Source organism: Gekko japonicus, unplaced genomic scaffold (assembly GCF_001447785.1).
Source record: "Gekko japonicus isolate JY-2015 unplaced genomic scaffold, Gekko_japonicus_V1.1 scaffold506, whole genome shotgun sequence".
NCBI classification, from domain to species: domain Eukaryota; kingdom Metazoa; phylum Chordata; class Lepidosauria; order Squamata; family Gekkonidae; genus Gekko; species Gekko japonicus.
This window is the reverse complement of record NW_015175372.1, coordinates 717,199-738,168: the sequence shown is the minus strand read 5'-3', so window position 1 is coordinate 738,168 and position 20,970 is coordinate 717,199. Positions and strand designations below refer to the sequence as shown.

The window sequence follows — 20,970 nt, the reverse complement described above, 5'->3', positions numbered from 1 at the left end:
GGGCCACCCTGGATCCCGGCGCGAGTCGTCCGGGTGCGGGGACCTCGATCCTACGAGGTCTCCTGTGAGGATGGCCAACTGCTCCACCGCCACATTGATCAGCTGCGGCGCCGGGTTCTCCCGGACGATCCCGAGGACCTGGAGTGCACCGAGCCCGACGAAGCGTCAGTCAACGAGCCAGAGCAGCAAACCCCAGTCTACGTTCCAGCCCGCTCCAGAGCCTCCGGCGTTGCTGCCACCGACGCCACAACCAACCTCTCCGCCATGGTTCTCCAAGGCCGCCCCGTCAGTCGCCCCGGAGCCCCGCCGCTTCACCAGGGCTCGGAAGCCACCAGCATACCTACAGGACTTTGTGTGTGGGTAGTCTGGACTATGGGGGGAGGAGTGTAATGTATCCACCGCGACCACGTGCGCGACCGTTGGGCCATGCGGTCCAGCGTTAGTTCATAGCTTCATTCCTTCAGACAATAGCCCAAGCGGATCCTGGCCTGCACCAATCAGAGGGCCAGGTCCGCTGCCGAGAGCCTATGGGACTCTCGGCTACTGTAGCAACCTATAAGGGAATTGGGGGTGTGTTTTGGTGGTGGGTTTCTGGGGCATATATACCGGCCTGCGCGCCAGTGTACTTGTCTTGTTCTTCACTAAATAAAGTACTCTTGCTGAAATCACTCTTCGTTCTGAGTACTTTTCAATAAGCCACAGCCTGGTTCTTTTAACTGATGTGCCAGGGATAGAAGCCTGCATGCCAAGCAAGGGGCTCTTCAACTGAGCCATGACCTGGATAGCCCAGGCAAAAACCTAATGCTAACTAAACAAATACTACTTCCAAGAAAAATGGAGACAGGGATTATTGCTAACCCGAAATTCTAGCAAACCCTAGCTGCTGTGTCAGGCTCAATAAACAGAAGAGAGAAGCCTCCATCAAGATGCACAACAATGGCCCACGCTGGAACAGAAAAAGATGTGGCTCAAACCCACATTCAAATACCCCAGGCCAACACCATACCGACTGCAGAGTCACCCCTGAACAGCCGTTAAAATGGCCATAAATCTATGCAGACAGTTCCATAAAACCGAGAGATCAAATGAAGTGAAAGTGGTATGCGCTCTGGACACTGCCATAAAATCCGACAATCAATCAAAGTGAAAGTGGCATGCAGTGCAGAGGGGAATTTCTGTTCCAGCGTGGGTTTGGTAAAACAGTGGAGCAAATGCTAGATGCAGATTGGGCCAATGTTTGCAACCAAACTCCCTCTCCCTCACACAGCCATCTCAAAGAAATAAACAACTCTAGCAGACTCAAGTTGCTACAGCCTCAAGCTCAATCAACACAACAGAAAACCACTCCGAAGCTCAACAATGTTGACGACCAAGCTCCCACCCCTTCACATAGCAGACTTAAAGTAATAAACTGCTCTAGCAGACCCACATGGCTGGGAACTGGGAAGCTCGGCAGCCCCGTCCCCTGCACTCAGCAGCAGCTCAGAAGTTTGAGGACAGGAAGGGGAGGAAGTGGGGGGGGGGAGAGAAGAGAGCCATGGGCTGGATTAAAGCCCTGGGCAGGCTGCTTCTGGTCCTTGGACCATAAGTTTGACACCGCTGTATTATCTGATTAAAAGTTTATTTGGAGATATATTTTTTTTGACATCACCTGAGAAGTGGTGTTGGTAGGTACACTTACAGTAGAGCCAGTCAGTCAGTCCTTTGTACATGTCTGTTATGGGAAGGGAAGAAGCTGGGAAGCAATGCTCCCTCTATGCTGTGGGGTCGTGTGAGCAAAAAATCTACTTTGTGAGCTACTGGCATTAAAGTTGTAAGCGAGCAATTTGGCTGCTGCATAAATTAGTTTGCTCTGGAGCCATCCTTCCTGAACTGAGACAAAAATGTGTGCGCCAGAGGCTAAAAAAACTGTGAGCTAGCTCACACTAACTCAGCTTAGAGGGAACACTGCTGGGAAGGGAAGAAGTTGTTTGAAAGTTTCCACAAGGGCTGGCTAGTCAGTGCTCTGCAAATTCAGCTTGGTCTTCCAGCAGAAAAAAATACTCCCTGTGTGCCCACTCCTGACTATATGGATGTCACAGGTACAATGAGTGCAGTTCCACAGCAAGCTCACCATTGACTATCTCTCATTCTATTTCTACCATAAATCTACTAGTTTCTCCCAGCAATGGATCTCTCTATTGGCTTCCTTCTGTTAAGCTGTGAAACAGCTGGATCCACTCCTCCCAACTAAGGTTGCAGAGGGGATTTCTTCCTTGGCTCAGACCACTGTGTTTTGAATAGTTTCTTTTATGTAATGTGAAAGAGAAAGCATAGCTGACCTTGTTCAGTTGCTGGTCAAAATTTCAGCAGTGGCATATTTTACCATCATCTCTATATCTAATTCTCAACAGTCCCCTCTGCGTGAGGATACATATTTCCACAGATAGGGGGTGCACTCTCCCCCAACAGGTTTTTCTACAGACTCGGGACTCCCTGGGGCTGCAGAAAAATCCAAAAAGTTTTTAAAAACTCGGGGAGGGTTGAATTCTCCCCCAGTACTTTTTGAAATGGCTGCTGCAGGGATCTACTTCAGGCCCTGCCGCATCGACAGTGAGAGATAGACTGGCTAACAGCCAGAGAGAGAGAGAGACAGCCAGAAAGGAGAAGAAGCAAAAAGGGGAACTGGAGCATGGATTGGGGAGGATTCCTCCTGTAGTATGAATGACTAAATAGCAGGGGGGTTGGAGCCAGGCCTGGGACTAGGATTGCCCGCTTCAGGTTGGGAAATTCCTGGAGATTCTGTAGTGAAGTCTGAGGAGTGCAGAGTTTGGAGAGGGGAGAGGCCTCTGCTGGATATAATGCCACAAAGTCCACCCATTTTCTCCAGAGGGACAAATCTCTGTTGTCTGGAGTTTGGTTGTAATTCTGGGGGACTTGATACAACCTGACTTGCATGATTCAACTAGGCCTGGCTGCTTGCTACTGTTCAACAGCAGCCACCCTATGAAGGTCAATGTAGTATAATGGTCAGAGCTTCAGAGTTGGGTTTGCGAGACCCAGGTTTAGATCCCCCTCTTGCTGTGGAAGCTAACTGGGTGATTTTGGACCAGTCACATACTTTCAGCCTAACCTACCTCATAGGGTTGTTGTGTGGATAAAAGGAGGACAGAATAATGTAAACTGCTTTAGTCCCCACTGTGGAGAAAGACTATAGTTTCCCTCAGAAGCTGCAGGGGGAAAGGAGATGGAAAGCTGAAGACAGAGGGGCAGATAAAGGCAGGTTGGCAGTTGGGTGGGAAGGATATAGGGATGCCAATTCCAGGTTGAGGAATTCCTGGATATTTGTGGGGTGGAGATTGGAAATGGTGGGGATTGAGGTGGGGAGGGCATTCAGACAGATATAATGCCATAGACTCACTCCACCCTCCAAAGCAGTAATTTCCTCCAGAGGAACTAATATTGCCAGGTGAGGGCTGGAGATCTCCTGGAATTACAACTAATCTCCAGATGAGAGATCAGTTTCCCCAGAGAAAATGGCTGCTTTGAAGGGTGGAGTTTATGGCATTATACCCTGCTGAGGTCACTTCCAAGCTCAAACCTCATCCTCCCAAGGGTCCACCCCCAAGTCTCCAGGAATTTCCCAACATGGAGCTGGCAACCCTAAGAGGAACTGATCTCTGTATTTGGGCATCCATTGTGATTCCTGGAGATTGGCTGCTGCAACTGCTGCTGTGGGGGGGGGGGAAGTAGGTGGTAGGATGGGAGAGTGACAGGGGCAACACAGTCTCGGCTGCACCCTGAGTCTATCAGTGCCCTTACCCATACGTGGGTACCCAGCTCCGGGTTCAGAACAGTCACAGTCACAAAAAAGAGGGAGGGGTATCCGCTCACCATTTTAGACACCTCAGGGTTTGGGACCTGCTGTTCAGCACCGCTCACTGCAGGTCCTGCCCTTTTCCCACTAGTTGATCCTCTTCTTCACTTGATGAATCTGGATCCTCCTCTGGAAAACTTGCTTGTAGTGCTCACTGGGTCTTTGGTCGGGGTCCTGGTTTCTTCGTTGGGGTGTCCGTCCATCTCTTCTTGCGCAACTTCCTGGGTTCCCATTCCCAGGCAGGATTCACCACATTTCAGGCACAGCCCTTGTTTCATCTGCTGGTCTCGCAACCCCTCCTTCTTTGGTTGATGGGTGTTGGGTTTCGGAGCCGTCAGGACTGTCTTACTCGCGTTGGCCATGTTGTCTATCTTGATGGTTCGCAAGTGGCTCTCAGCATCTGCTGCTTCATGCATCCAGGCATTCAGAGACACTGGGTGAACACTGCAAAGAACCGTTTCCCTGATCTCAGGATGTAGACCCAGGGGGTATTGCTTGGCCATCACTCCATCGGGCCACCCCTGGATCTTCGCCGCCTGGTGCTTGAACTCCTCCATATACGCTCGTACTGACTGCTTTCCCTGTTTGAAAGTGCGTAAGAAAGCCTGAGCATGCTCACCAGCATTTTGATCTTCACACTGAGCCCTGAGGGCCCACATAATAGCATCCACTGACTGGAGCTCCGGTCCATCAGTATTGTGCAGATTCATGTACCAGTCAACTGCCTCATCCCTCAGCCGGGATGCAATATAGTCCACCAGCATTCTTCATCAGGAAACAGGTGGCCCCAGTTCATGACAAACTTCTGGGCGTGAACCACAAAGAACGCCAGTTTCTCAGGGGTCCCATCGAATGTAGCATCCAGAGGCTCTGTAGGGCAATGCACTTCTTGGCCTGGTTGTGCTGGTACCACGTTCCCTGGAGGTCCCGGGAGAGGATTCTGAGGTGGAGCAGGCTGGACACACAGTGGCACCTGAGCCGGGCATGCCAATTGCACTGGCACCCGGTGTTGCACTTCCCCCTGCACCACCTCCGCTACCATCCCCAGCAGCTTCCGGAAAGAATCCTTGATCAGCTGCAGCATTTTATTGTAGCCCCGCTCAAGTAACTCCATTTTATTGTAGCCCTGCTCAAGTAACTCCTCAGGTCCTTCGCCCCCCCCGGTGGCCCCTCCACCCTCCGGCTCAGTCCACATCTTGTGGAGGCCAATCATAATGACTTTCATGTCGGGGGCCCGAAGGGGAAGGAAGAGTCCAGGTTTCATGCGGGTCCACACTGAATCGTCCCCAGCACACGCCCTGCAACCTTGTAGTCACTCTGGCTGTTGACCCTCCGAAGGGTTCCAGCAGAAGGACTACCCTGTCTGTCCCCACATCCCGTGGGGCAGACTCCATGACCTCAGTCTTAGCATTTGGCTCCCCAAGCGGGAGCTGGGTCCCCTCCTCGGTCAGAGCTGGGAGAGTGGTCTCCTCGCCGTTGCTCATCCCAGCATGAGAGATTCGGGTCGAGAGATGAAGAGATTCCTGATACTTTGTCAGGCTCCTTAGTCAGGTCACACCACACAGGGCTTCATAAGAAGTTAACTGTTTATTAGTGGATCCAGTACTAAAGAACATGTGTACAGCTTGTGTCAGGAATGGCCGTCAGTAGTAGGGCCTCTGAGTTATAGTGAAATCAAACATTCCCCCTGTAAGCATGAGCCAATGGATATAACTCACACGCGCGGCAAAGCAAACGGGCATAGCAGAAAAGCCGTTAACTTTCCCAGCCATGGAAACAGCAGCTGGAACATCTACAAGGTCAAGCATAAGCTCAGTAGCTGAGCAGGATAGAGCTGAGAACGAGAGGGAGGGTACCCCTCCACATTCCAGAACTATGACAGGGCTACCTGACACTTCAACAGAAAATGAAACACTTTATTAGGCACTGTCTGCAGCTTCCAAACAGTTTTCAAGGGCAACCTATGTAGACCATGTTTCAGTCCTGACTGGTATGATTGGTTAGAAAGATCTTTGTTCTCCAGGAGGCAGCTGACATATCGTCTAACTAATAAAAGCAGTGATAATCTCTTTTTGTATTTCACACACATGGATTAAAGTTATAACCTAGTCACCTCCCAGTATGAAAGAATCAAAATGTAATAGTCCATGGAAATATTACTGCCTATTTGTCTAGCAAAGAAGGTTGTAAAGAATAGCAGTTTTGCAGTAGCAGCGTAATTACCAGTGAACCAGTTTGACCATACCACTACGGTTAACACCTATAATCTTGCAAGTCATGTCATGGGACCTTTTATTCACGCGGGCAGGAAATAGCTTGCTTTCTTTTTTTCAGTACTCCTGAGCAATATGTAGGTTAATTAGGTGAGTGCAAGCATAGAGGAAAACTAACCACCTATCAAATCACTGGTGCTGTTTCCTGAAGCATTCGTATATTTTTGTTGGTTCTCCATCCAAGAACTTTAAAAGGTCAGTTTTGTTGTCAAGCATGCCTGCCAAACATGCAAAACCTCATTTTGTACAAGTCTAATGAGATCAAGTGTGCAGTGTTTAATGCTGTTTTCAAATCCTGGAAAAGTACAACATTTGAAATAGATACATGATGCAAAAAGGAGGAAAAAACAGGTTAATTTATTCTCTAGTTGGTCATTGTTTAATGCAAACAGTGTATAGACCAAAGGGTAAAGGTTTCACTCTTTCATTGCTATTTGAGAGCATAACACGTGACTTACTATAAGATAAGTTCTGAAGGGATATTATTCAATTTAATTAACAAAAAAGTTGTGATGGTCAAAGTATGTCTCTCTCATAGTTCATACTGTTTCCATGAACCCCAGATTCAATTCAATTCAACTTAAAGGATAAGTCACAGTAATATATTTGCACTGTATGCAATCAGTTTCTGTTATCACTGATTTAATTATAATATACTGTTGTATCTATAGGTTTGCAGAGGCAAAATCCCTGGGAGAGAAAGTAAATGAGATAAGAAACAGAATCAGTAAGTAGATTATTTTATTTTTCATATTCTAATATATAATATCTACGTTCCTTAGTTACATGAGCTCAACTATTATAAATAGTCTGAGGGAACTTGCTTGCTTGTGTTACAGATAACACCAAACAGGGATCCATAATTTCACAATTGCCTGTCTTTTCTCTAAGGGTCTGATTACATACATATGTGAAATGTGATTTGGGTTGGAGGCATAACAGGACATGGGGCTTTACTATTCGGGACAAATACATCCCCCAATTATTATTTTCTGGCAAAAGCGCTTGAGGTGGGAGGGAGGGAATGCGAAATCTCCTCCTTCTGCACTGCACTCTGGAGCTGTTTCCTCGTGAAGTGCAAGTTGGGCTGAGTTCCCCCAAGCCAACTCTCATTTCATATATTGTATAATCAGGCTGTAAGAGATAATTATGTACTTCAGAAGTTTGTAGACTATATGCCCAGAGGTTTTGGATTATGCTGCTTGGTTGTATACAGCAACCAATTAGTGGAGTGTTTGGATAGAGTGGCTAGCATGCAGGACTGAAGTAGGTGCAATCCAGGTTCAGATCCCACTGGTCTAGAAACTTACAGGTAGTTTCTCATAATTGCCTAATTATCTCATAGGATTAGTGGAAAGATAACATTTTCTTCAACGCTTCTTGGAGGAAAGGCAGGATACCAATATGACAACTATTAACAGCAAATAATTCCTAGCCCTAATATGTAGAGTAGCCGGTAAAGCAGGCTTAAAGTATCTGGGATACATCATCTTTTTTTTTTCAGGGCCACAGGAATGATCATGGAAGTACCTCAGGCTCCAGACACTAGTATCAGCTATGGTTGCCAATTTCTTCATCTTTTGGTGTCAAAGACTATATTATTTACATAATGACCATTCATTCAAGTTGGGTTGAAGACAGGCAGACCTTCTAAGTGTGGTAGAAGTGGTTTAACACACATTCTCTGCCCTGAAAGCAAACACTTTGGAATGCAGTGAATGGAATGTGTGTTCAGACCACTTCTACCACACTAGGAATGTTACATAGGTCTTCACCCAGAGTTTCTAATCACAAACAAACTCATTTTAGGGACAAGAATTCTGCTTGGTGAGCATTCACAGCATTTCACTTTTCTACTTTTCATCTATATAGTGCCTTAGGACTCATTTGCGCTCAGGTTCCAAATTATCCACAGATGTGGGGATTTAAAAAGAAAGAAAGACTTCTCACTGGATGTTTAGCTATCCAGTTAATCTTCCTGGTTTGAAGACAAATAATTGCTACCTAAAGACATTAGAAGAACTAGATGTAAACATGACCAGCTTTTGTAATAGGATGTCTTTGTGCTGACCCTCTACTGATGTCTACCATTCCCATCTTTGGCAGGATTTCTGGTCTATAGTTTACATTTTTAATACTTACTCCCATGTCTTACATCATTTGCACTTTACAGTGAGTAAAATGCAGATTTTCTGCACATGCTGAGATTTCCAGAATGCTTACAGCATAGATAAGGTAGAATGGCTCCCCTTGAGATCTCAAACCGCACTTGGTGCTGAAAACCATAAAATGTTTCTAGAAATGACCCCTCGCACAGTAGTAAAACAATACCAAAGCTGCAGAGGTAAGGAAATATGCAACAACAACAAAAGCAACAGGGGGAAAATCCAAATTACTTTTTATTCTTTACAGTGCTTAAGGTTACTATTAAAATCAGCAAAAGTTGTATGTTTATCATGGACAGGATCACATTGCCAAAGTTTAGTCGCAAAACTGATATATAGGCACAGAAATGGAGCCATTGTTGTCTGATTATGTATTTAATATTTCTCTATAATAGGGAGTTAGGGAGTTGCGGTGGCTCAAGTGGTTAAGACGCTGAACTGCAGGCTGTGGAAGGTCAGTAGTTCAGCAGTTCAAGACCCGGGTGCCGCAAGACGGGGTGAGCTCCCGTCTCTAGTTCCAGTTCCTGCCAACCTAGCAGTTCGAAAGCAAGAAATTGCAAGTAGATAAATAGGTACCACTTCGGTGGGAAGGTAACAGCGTTCCATGCGCCTTGGTGTTTAGTCATGCCGGCCACATGACCACGGAAACGTCTTCGGACAGCGCTGGCTCTTCGGCTTTGAAACGGAGATGAGCACCGCAACCCTAGAGTCGGATTCGACTGGCTTTCGAGCAAGGGAACCTTTATAATATTGCTAAGATCTAACCTGCCAGGGCAATTTAGTTTATTTTTATTAACCTTTGTGTGAACATTGTGCAATGAATTTATAATACCTCTCTACTCCCCACACACAACCAAGATCAAGATTTTTGTTTGGATTTTTTTCTGCTGAACTAGAAAAATTATACCATTTGAACAATAGAAACATTCTTTAACTAAGTATGACTCGTTCATAGTATACATGCTTCGACACAGCATCATTCATTGTGCCATGCATGGTTGCTACCTGCCAGAATTATATTGGAAAACCAGATTGCAAGAACTGTAGCCATCTGTGGCCTAAAGCTATATATTTAATTTACTTTTATTGTTATTTTGGTTTCCTTAAAGCATTCCTGGCTGCTCCAATGTGCACGATTAAGGCCAGGTCACTTCAGTATCAGTTTCTGTTTTTCTAGCCAACACTTAATAATGTAAAACTGTTTACCACAAAGGTTATTGGAAGACCTTTTGTTAAGCCACTTGATGCAATATAAAATCCATTTTAGCATTCTAGATTATTTGCGGTGATAGTGACAGGCAGCATTTCGCTGTTTAAACAAACAGTAATTCCAATGGAAAAGCAAAATGATCAAATAGATATGACAATTGTTTAAATTGTCATATCTATTTGATCATTTTGCTTTTCCATTGGAATTACTGTTGTTTTACAACAAAGAGCTGAAAAATACTACAGCCACTTCCTAAATGGTCAAAGATCTACAGTGACATTTAGAATTCAGCAAAGACATTCAAACTGAAGTTTTATCAGCAAGGAATTTAGCTGTCATTTTTGTAATACTGTATCATGAACGGTTTAAGGAAAGCCCCTGATAATTCAGTTGTTCAAGGTTTCTGAGCTGGAATACCAAATTAATTACTGTTCCACTGATTCCTATCATTCCTGTCTGCTGTTGTATTTGTGCAGTGGCCGGGTCGCTCGCTCGCAGCTTCCATTCCAGTGGCTCATGGAGTGGAGTTTTTGCTCACAAGACTCCACAGCTTAGAGGGAGCATTGATGCTGACTGTTTAATATTGTATGTTTGTGGTTTTAATGGGTTTTTAAAATGTACAAGAAAGGGGACCCGCGATACTCACGGGGGGGGGGGGAACTCCAGGCAGAGCAGGAGGAGGAGGAAGAAGCAGCAGGGAAGCTTCCCCCCCCACCGATTCCCCCCCTGTCCCCGGTCTCCTTTACCACCCCACCTCCACCACCACCACCGGCTCAGGGGGAGAGGCCCGAGTGGCTGCCAGGTGCCGGGCCTCGCCGATCTTCTTCTTCCCCTTCCCACCAGCTCCGGTGGTCTCCTCCGTTGCCGCTGCTGCTGATCTCCTCCTCCCTCCCCCTGCTCCTGCGGCGAGGCCTGAGCAGCTTCCAACTGCCAGCCCACCGCAGTTCCTAGAGCATTCCCTGTGCGTGCGCAGGGAAGGCTCTTTTACTTTTGGGGGGATTTAAATATCGCCCCCTTTTTTCAACTTTTTAGATTTTTGTGCAAACCTGGGGACTGCCCCAAGAGTATAGGGAAATCTCCCTGCCCCCCAGGTGCCCCCGATGTGCAGATTTAAATATCCGCACTCAGGGGGTGCCTTCGCTATTAGTATATAGATTGAACTATTTTGTTGTAAATCGCCCTGAACTCCACATAAGAGGGGAAGGGCGGTCAAGAAATCTAAATAAATAAATAAATAAATAATAAATAAGATCCAGTCTTAATGTGTCATGCAAAAAAAGAGAGGCATTTGCCTGAAGGCCACATTCTCTAATCATCTGTATAGCACTTATAATTAACAATCTTTATTATTATTTGAGTCCAGTGGCACCTTCAAGACCAATAAATTTTGTTCAAGGTATAACCTTTCGTGTGCATGCACACTTCTTCAGATACAATGGTGGAAATTACCAGTCCATACATACATTCCAAGCTATTATTCCAAAGTACATTATGTTATATTATAATCTACTGTTCTAATCTATTATTCCAAATAAGAAATAAAATAAAGAGGACATATGGCCCATCTGAGGGATTGGTGAGAATACGGATGTAAGGGCTGAATGAGATTAGCATATGTAGTGATAAGAAACCAATATCCCTGTTAAGTCCTGGGGGTGCCATTGTTCTAAGAGTTGTAATAACTTGCAGCTCAGCAATTTCCCCATTCTAGTCTATTCCTGAAGTTCCTTTGTAATAAGAACATAAGAGAACATAAGGGAAGCCAATGTTGGATCAGGCCAATGGCCCATCTAGTCCAACACTGTGTCACACAGTGGCCAAAAATACCAGGTGCCATCAGGAGGTCCAGCAGTGGGGCCAGGACACTAGAAGCCCTCCCAATGTTGCCTCCTTACAAGCACCAAGAACACAGTGCATCCCTTGCCTCAGCCTGAGAGTTCCTATCATTACCTTGTGGCAGGGAGACGATGGGGTTGTTTTACTCAGGGATCGGTGAAGGCTGCTTTATTCCTGGGAAACTGGGACTGTTTGCACACCATGCCTTGTGGTTTAGCTGTGAATTAACTGTTTTGTTGTTTTGTTTCCATGCAAGCAGGTTTGACATGCATTGAGCTGTCACTAGGGCATCACATGCACATCTGAAGTGAACACCCACGGCTCTTACTTGTCTGACGTCATTGCTGCCCCCCCCCTATTTTGATTTGGCATTTTTGGTAAGTATAGGACAGGTCTTGGTATTTTTCCCTTTTCAAAGGAAAGAAACCCGTCCTCCAACGTTAGCTAGATTTAGACAGGAAGCACGGATGCCTCTGTCTGGATGGCGACACCCCGACACCGAAGACGTGTCCGCCTGCCTGCCTGCTCTTTCTGCTGACGTTGCCTGTCATGGACCCGGACTCTGTTCATGACCACACCAAACCAGATCACATAGGGGTCACCAACGCATGGACTTGGACATTCTTTTGCACCTGCCTGGCATGATGACGTTTCACTTCCATGCCAGCGCCTTGGAGTGGCACCCGCCACGTGGACTCAATGTTTTGTTGTCGTGGCAGGCCGAACTTTTAGTTCTGCCGCCGCGAAAGGGGGGACTGTAACGATATGAGCTTATGTTTGTATTTCTGTATAGTGGTGATGCTGCTTATGTGTGTCTCTAGCATGAATACCTATGCATTGTGTATTCAGGGATTGCTGTATGTTGTGTGTTGCTTTGTTCTGCATCTCATGCTTGCCTAGAAATAGGCTGGCCTGGGCCTGCCGTTGCACATACGGACCATGTGCGTCCCTGGAATGTATCCCATGACTCTTTGGGATGGAGAAGACACCGCGCCATTGCACCCACTTGGAGAGCTGTGGAAAATCCCCAGCGAACCCCGGCATTCTTGGAATGGAAAGAGCAAGTGACCCTACTCCCTTAATCTGGTTTGGAGATCTAAAGACAATAGCGTTTATGGCTTTGGAGCAGGAACCAGATCTGCAAATCAAGAGGTGTCCATGGGAACGGAAGATTCACACCTTGCCAAAAGGCACCTTTGATGTAGGAGTAGGATCTGCATATTGCCACCACCCCTTAGGAGAGCGTCATCCCCTTCGTCATCCCCTCGTCACCCCCTCTTCATCCAGTAGTGATAGTTTAGAGGACGGGTTTGATAGTTTATGGCTGGATAGCACATGCCCCAAAAAAGAGTTTATTTAAGGAGAAACTCTCCTTTGTCTCTCTGGTTAACCCACCCTTCCCATAGCAGTGCACTAAGGTGCTACAAGTGACTCTACTACTTAAGTTCTCCGGGAGTCGCGACCCAGAGAGCTCACACGTGGTTTGGCTGGTCCTACCTGTGTGCCTTGGAGTTCACAAGCTGCCTGCTTTCGGCTGCCCAGCGTTCCAAGGAGGAGAGTTCTTCCTCAGCTGGACCTCAGATGAGTATAGCCGTGCCCCATTGTGTCTTCCCCATTTTGATGCTTTTGTTATTTTCTATGCTGTAATTGTTCTGATGTACTATTGTAACTAAGGAGCTTGTATGAAATTGTATGATTCCGATTTTGTATGACTGCAGAAACCTTTAGTAAAGACAACTTAGTGAGACAAGATCTTCCCTTACAGAACCCATGCTGAGTCTGCCTCAATAGTTTTTGTTCATCATTGTGCCTACTGATTCTTTCCTTAATGACAGTTTCCACCAGCTTACCCAGTATGGATGTCAAACTGACTGGCCTGTAATTTCCCAGATCTCCTCTGGAACCCTTTTTAAAGATGGGAGTGACATTAGCTACCTTCCAGTCCACAGCAATCAAACAGCTACTTTGAGTTCACCCATTGAATGTCCTGGAAAGCTGAAGTGTTCTCCTACAGGTTTCTCAGTCTTGTGATTCTTGATGTCAGATTTGTGTCCATTTATGCTTTGGTGTAGGTTTTGATCAGTTTGCACCATGTAGAGAACCAAAGGGCAATCAAACAGCTACTTTGAGTTCACCCATTGAATGTCCTGGAAAGCTGAAGTGTTCTCCTACAGGTTTCTCAGTCTTGTGATTCTTGATGTCAGATTTGTGTCCATTTATGCTTTGGTGTAGGTTTTGATCAGTTTGCACCATGTAGAGAACCAAAGGGCATTGTTGGTGTTTAATGGCATAGACAGTGTTAGAAAATGAGCATGTGAATAAGCCTGAGATGGTGTAGTTGATGTTGTTAGGTCCGTGATTGTGTTGTCTGGGTGTATGTGACAGAATACATCTCAGGCCATACATCCTCTTTATTTTATTTCTTATTTGAAATAATAAATTAGAATAGTAGATTGTAATGTAATGTAATGAATAGCAGAATGTAATGTAATTTGGAATGGTAGCTTCGAATGTATTTCTCTGGTCTGGGAACAGGGGAGATAACTCTACACAGACAATCGCCCCACTTCAAAGTCAGTCAGCCAGTCTTTTCTTGTCGTTGTTAGCCAGTCACACTTCAAATAATAAGATGCTATAAGGCCACCTCCATGCTTGAGAGGAGACGGATGGGGCATAGTGGCAGGGTCTTAGTTAATTATTCTCAGTATTCCATGATTAAGGATATATCTGCTCATCAATCTCAAATTTTTACATATTTATTTCCTTCATTATGTTTTCCACCCAGACAAATGGCAACCATACAAACTAAGGCTGTGGTCACAGAAAAAATGGGGGGGGGGAAGCAAGGCTATTTCCTCCAGAGGAATTTGGCCTGCAGTTGCACGATCACACCTCTCTTTGAAGCTGCGGGCACAGTTAGTGTGTGATCAGACACAACTACGGGTGAGTCTTTTTTTGTGTGTGCAGTCTTTTCCCCATGCGTTTAACTGAGGGATCGATGAATCACACCTCTGCACCGAGGGCTCCCTATGGAGTTTGCGATGATGCGCATACTGCAAAGGGGGGGAAATAATGGCACAGAGTTGGGATGGCCTGATCAGACCATCCCGATGCCATGAGAGCACGCTGGAACCATCAGACACAGTAAAGTCTGTCTGTGGCCAGTCGCAACCCGTTTACTACCAGATTTCCCCTGGTGTCTTTTAACTCTGCTTCTGCAGCAGAGCAGAACGGGTTGCCAACGGCTGTGGGGCGCTTCCCAGATGTTGTTGTCTGATCACGCCCTTTATATCTGTATGATCACAGCCTAAGCTTGTTATTCCTATTTGGTCATTGAATCTGTTAAACATCTTCATTATGTGGTATGCTAATTTACTGCTCACCCTCTACCTATATATATGGACTGGTAATTTCCATTTCATTGTATCTGAAGAAGTGTTTGTGCACATGAAAGGTGCACAATAAGTTGAATAAACTTTGTTGGTCTTGAAGGTGCCACTGGACTCAAACTTTGTTCTGCTGCTTCAGATCAACATGGCTACCCACCTGAATCAATCTTTATTATGTTCATTATTACAGTAACTCTGAGACAGGTAATTGTTGTTCACATTTCAGAGGTAGCAAACTGTAGCTGAGTTATATGCCCTTTTCAGACAGCCTATCTATTCCATTTCAGGAACTGCTTGCTAATGGATTTTTTCTGTCCTTTCAGACAGACCCGTTTCAGTAACTGGCTGCTAACAGAATTAATTTACCTGTTCATACAATCCCAGTTGTGCCCTGTTCAGGAAGTGTGCCTAAGCCATTGCTTACAAAAATTGCCTTTCTTTCATTTTCAAACCTTCCTTCCACTTCTGAATCACTATGGGGAGCTGTGTAAAATGCCCCATAGCACTTCCTGCAATGTCGCTTTCTTTCCCCTCTCGTTTCCACCCCACTCGCGTGTGATCTTCCTCTGTCGTTTTTTAAAAAGGTTCTAATGTAAGTGCTGAAATGCTAAACAAATATAGGAAGTCAGTGTAATAGTGGCACCATAGAGATGCCTTGACTCTATCTTGTTTGTAATCTTCCTTCCCCATGGCCTCAATTGCAACTCAGCTACATACAGCTTCTAGACTATCTGAAAGAACACCTCTTGGCAACATGAAAAGGGCAGAATAAATAAAATTTTTGCATCGCTGAGCTGCAATCAGGAGGAGGGAGGGCAGACTGCTTTGCACGATTTCCTAGTAACTGCAGAGAGCTGGCTTGCCGATCAGAAAGTGTGCATGGAGATAGATAGATAGATAGATAGATAGATAGATAGATAGATAGGGTCTCCTCTTTTCAAAACTCATGCAGGGAGCCTTTGCTTCTTGATGATTCAGCTGACATGCAAAGGGCTTTTGCTTTTGTTGCCATTTGAAAACATGAGTACAGGAGGAGAGAGAGATGTGTTTACATAGCCAGGAGTGGAGGCTTGGGGAGGGAGAATTGCAAACGAGCCTGAGACTCAAGACATTTCTATGGTGCCACGATTACACTGACTTGCTATATTCGTTTAGCGTTTCAGCACTCACATTAGAAGCTTCAAAAAAATGGCCAAGGAAGATCGTGTGTGATCAGGGTGAAAAGGGGAGGGGAAAGAAAGTGGCACTGTTTGAAATGGCCAGATCATTTCAGGGATGGCTCCTTAACAGAAGGAAATTTGCTGTGTGAAAGCCCCATCCATGTATCAGTTTACTTTAGGGATCCCAAGTTTCCCCACCCCAGAGGCTTGTTCCCCGCCACCAGCGGATTGGGCCCCGGGGGGAACTCCTCCCCGATGTGCGCGTCACCCGGAAGTGACGTGGGCACGCTGGGGGCGGGGCCACAGCCATACAAGGGGAAACTCTATGGTTTTCCCTTGTATGGTCGTGGCCCCGCCCCCAGCGTGCCCGGCGTCATAAAGTCACTTCCTGGTGATGTATGTGCGGCGCACGCGCATGCGCTCCAGGATCCACCCGGGAATCCCCCGCCGCCAAGGTAAGTTCCACTTGGCAACCCTACTTTACTTGGAACAGGCCAATGATGGATATCATTCATGATAGAACGGTAATGTGAAAAGGGCCATAATGACTTGCTCAGAGCCACCAGTATGACACCAGTGATCACGCGGGAATATCTGGCAAGTGTCCCGCACCCGTCGACAACCTGCCGAAGAAGCAGAGTAAAAAGACACTGGGGAAAGTCTAGTAGCAAATGGGTTGCTATGGGTCACAGATGGACTTTCCCCTGTATGATCGATGCAGCACGCTCTCATGGCATCGGGATGGTCTGATCAGACCATCCCGACTCCATGCCGTTGGTTTTTTCCCTTCTCAGTATGCACATCATTGCATACTGCCATAGGAAGTTCTCAGTGTGATTCATTGATCCTCCATTTAAGCAAATAAAAAACCAGCAACAACAACAAAACCCAACTCACCCGCGATTGCGTCTGATCACACAGTGGAGGGCTACGTCCGCAGCTTCAAAGAACTGTGTGATCACGCAACTGCGGGTCAATTTCCTCCAGGGTAAATCCCCTCGCTTCCCCCACGCGTTATCGCGCACGCATGACCTTCCTGGCACCTTCCTGGCATATGATTCAAAATCCTGGTTTTGACTTAGATGTCTTGGATTATTTAAACAATATCACCCCCTTTGTATCTATTGTTTTAAATAAATTGAGACTATACTCCATTGATGTTAAGGTTGCCAGGTCCAGGGGATGGGGTTGTAGGGTTGCCAGATCCAGGCTGGGAAACTCCTGGAGATTTGGGGATGGAGCCTGAAGAGGAGAGGGACCTCAGTGGGGTACAGTGTCATAGAGTTCACCCTCCAAAGCATCCATTTTCTCCAGGGGAACTGGTCTCTGTAGTCAGAAGATGAGCTGTAATTCTGAGGGATCTCCAGATCCCACCTGGAGGTTGGCATCTCTATATAATATTCCACATAAAGACATACGTTTCTATAGTGGTGTATTCTCACACTTTATGATTTGTTAAAGTCCAAGTGTGAGCTGGATTCCTTTGTCTATAGGTAGCAATGGATCCCGGAATTTCATAATCCTTACCATAAAGCTCAGTATTGCTGCTGCTTAAGTGAATCAAGAGTCTAGACCAGGACAGAACTTGGCCAGATGTTCAGAAAGGGAACTTTAAAATCAACTGAGCTCTTCTGTAACTATTGAGTTAGCGATAAAACTATATGATCATATAAAGAATGGAACAGAAGGCATCCATGCTTGTGCATGTAAGGTTTAGTAAAGATTTCCAGTGCATTACTTTAATGTGATGTTTACACCACTAATTGGTATAACCTTTTCAGAAGGGAAAAAAAGAAACCAAAATGGTATTTGGAAGCCTAGAGGGAAGCAACTGTTTCTTTCAGTCTGTTCAAAAATCAGTTGATGCTATAATTGAAGTTGAGTGAGGGAAGGAAAGGCAATTGTGTGGAGGTAGCAGACTTTCAGTTCAAGCTGGCTGTCCAGAAACAAAGCATCTAGCTTTTTCAATAAGAATGACACACAGTTTCATTGCTCTTTTTTATTTAAGAGTTGTGGCTGATTCATACAGAATCAAAAAGGGACTACTATTAAAAAGGTATTGTAAGTACTACAGTTTTAAACATCATGCCTCATTGTCATAATACATTGTATTAATAGTAGCAGTACAGAAAGAATGTGGCCACCTCACTGTCTAGAAATGTTATTGTGTATTATTCTACAAGATTGCTTTTAACCTAGCCAGGATAGATTCCATGTCTTTTGTGAGTGGAAATCACAGTAAATAGATGTCTGTGAATATTGTGAAACCATAGACGGAATAATTGACAGAGGTGTGGTTCCCTTCATAATTCTCTACATTGGTTCTCCAAAGCTTTCTTCCTCATGTATCATCTCCAAGATTACAGTACAGTATCTCTGTCTCAACTAATTCCCCCTTCTCCTCCTATTCTACCTTTTTGCACGTTCATTCTTTCTCATATGAACGCAAAGAAAGATTTTGAGGTCACAGATTTGGAATGAATGGGTCAAGGTGTACTCACCTGCTATTAATATCCTGTTTGAGGTTTGCTGGCCTCTAGTCTTTTTATCAACCTGGCATGTGAAACATCAGAAAAAATAATTTTTATTAAAATCTGTGGGTAGTAAAAATATCTTTGTGGAGTTACTGATGTGAACTCAAGTGAAAGCATGATATGAAATGAAGGAAAATAAGATAGGATCATGAAAATAAGATGCAGCTGTACTGGTAGAAAAGACAATGGATAGAAAGATAAGGTAGAATTGATGGAATGAGAGTTTTGCATATTGGATCAAGGAGGGAAAAGAAGAAAGTGTGGAAATGCTGGTGGGAAATTATATAATGGTCCTGGGAAAGTTGGATGTTTTTGTGAATGAAACTTTACAAATTATAATTAGACTTCTGTATGTTTCCCCATAGAAATAAATAGGAGTTTGATGTACCACTATGAAAACAGCCTCTGTGCTTGTTGAACCATAGAGGTTGGTTTGGGAGGATATTCTTTTAGCCAGTTTGATGGTTATATGCCCGTTATTGCAATAACATTATTCAAGTTAAATGAATGCCACTGTATTTCATCTGACACAGAGTTTCTGTGAAGTAATGTGAAGCAACTTCTTGAAAAAAAATCTTATATACTACATTTGTAATTTCCTTTGCCAATATGGATGGCATATTTTTTGAAGACAGAACTATTTGTCTAACAGTCCCAACAAATTACTGGAATGTTGGATGAATGGACATGTCACCACGACTATATGCTTTTGATAGCTCATGTATGAGCTTGAAGCAGGACACCTTCCTGAAAATTCTACACAAACACAACTAAATAATGAATTACCCCTCATATTATTATTTATTTATTATTTATTTATTTTGATTTCTATCCCACCTTGTCTGACGAGCAGGCTCAAGGCGGCGTACAATAATAATTTACAATAAAAGCAGATAAAATTCAACAATAAAATATAAAGTGCAAATTACATACAAACAATAAAGTGCAGGTGGCAATCATTGTAGTTGGCCTCATATGACTATCCCAAAGAAAGTGCCAGTATTAGATGTTCAGTAGCTCGTTCAGTGGCGGCTCCTAATTGAAGGCCTGGTGGAAGAGCTCCATTTTACAGGCCCTGCAGAACTTTAAGAGGTCCCGCAGGGCCCTGATATCCTCCAGGAGCTCATTCCACCAGTGTGGAGCCGCCACTGAGAAGGCCCTGGATCTGGTTAAAGCCAGTCTGGCATCCTTGGGGCAGGGACAGTCAGCTGCAACTTCCGGGTTTGGGACAAGGGCAGCCCCATGTAGAGAGCGTTGCAGTAGTCCAATCTCGACGTAACCATAGTGTGGATCACTGTTGCCAGGTCATTGTGTTTGAGGAAGGGAACCAACTGCCTAATCAGCCGTAGATGGTAAAAGGCAAAGATGGTTGGCAGTGGCTGCTACCTGGGCCTCCATTGTTAAGGCGGCATCCAGGAGCACTCCCAGACTCCTGACCCTCGGCGCTGGCACCATGGCGCCCCACCGAAGGTCGGTAGTGGGATCCCTACCTTCGAACCGCTCCGAATCAGGCACAAGACCTCCGTCTTCATTGGATTCAATTTCAATCGGCTCAGCCTAAGCCAGCCCGCCACGTCCTGAAGCACCCGCTCCAGGTCACCTGGGGTAGAGTAGCACTAACCACCCAGCAACAGATATAGCTGGGTGTCATTGGCGTATTGATGATGCCTAAGCCTGTGCCTCCGGGCTATCTGAGCAAGGGGGCACATATAGATGTTAAATAACATCGGGGATAACACCACCCCTTGAGGGACCCCGCAGACCAGCGGGTACCTCTGGGACATCTACTCCCCAACTTTGGAGAAAGGAGATGAGCCATTGTAAGTCAAGCCCCTGAATCTCAGTGTCGGCGAGGCGGTGGATCAGCAACTGGTGGTCAACTGTGTCGAATGCCACCGACAGGTCCAACAACACCAGTGCCGCTGTACTGCCTCGATCCAGATGCCTCCAGAGGTCATCTGTGAGGGTGACCAGTGCCGTCTCCGTCCCATGGCCTGGCCGGAAGCCGGACTGGAACAGGTCTAACATGGAAGTGTCATCCATAAAGCTCTGCAGCTGAATCGCTACCGCTCTCTCCAGTAATTTGCCCAAATAGGGCAAATTGAAAACCGGCCGATAGTTGGCAAATTCAGCCAGGTCCAAGGATGGTTTTTTCAGGAGAGGGCAGACCATCGCTTCCTTGAGTTCCCCTGGGAACAGCCCCTCAGTGAAGGACTTGTTAATAATATCCCTAAGGGTACCTCGAAGTCCCTCACGGCCAGCTTTTATAAGCCATGAAGGGCACGGATCAAGGCTGCACGTGGTTGGACGTACCGTTGAGTGCAAACTGTCGACTTCCTCAAGGCTGAGTGGATTGAAATAATCCAGAATGGAACTAGAAGATGCGCATGGGGCCTCGAGTTTGCTCACTTTCTCAACTGTGGCGGGGAGATCACGGCGGAGCATCAAGACTTTATCTGCAAAATAGCTCGCAAAAGCCTCACGGCCAATGTCCAATTCCCTAGCATTTGGCCTGCCCTGTGGCAGCTCTGTTAATGACCGAATAGT

At 45.6% G+C, this 20,970-nt stretch overlaps 1 protein-coding gene across 1 annotated transcript in view; it reads left to right on the top strand.

The window, feature by feature from the left end:
• The window catches only part of KIF6 (kinesin family member 6), a 295,241-nt gene that overhangs the window by 206,468 nt on the left and 67,803 nt on the right, over positions 1-20,970 (top strand). The window contains exon 16 of the mRNA XM_015425506.1: positions 6,801-6,856. Within this exon, the coding sequence (XP_015280992.1) occupies positions 6,801-6,856 (56 nt within the window). The remainder of the gene's footprint in view (positions 1-6,800; positions 6,857-20,970) is intronic.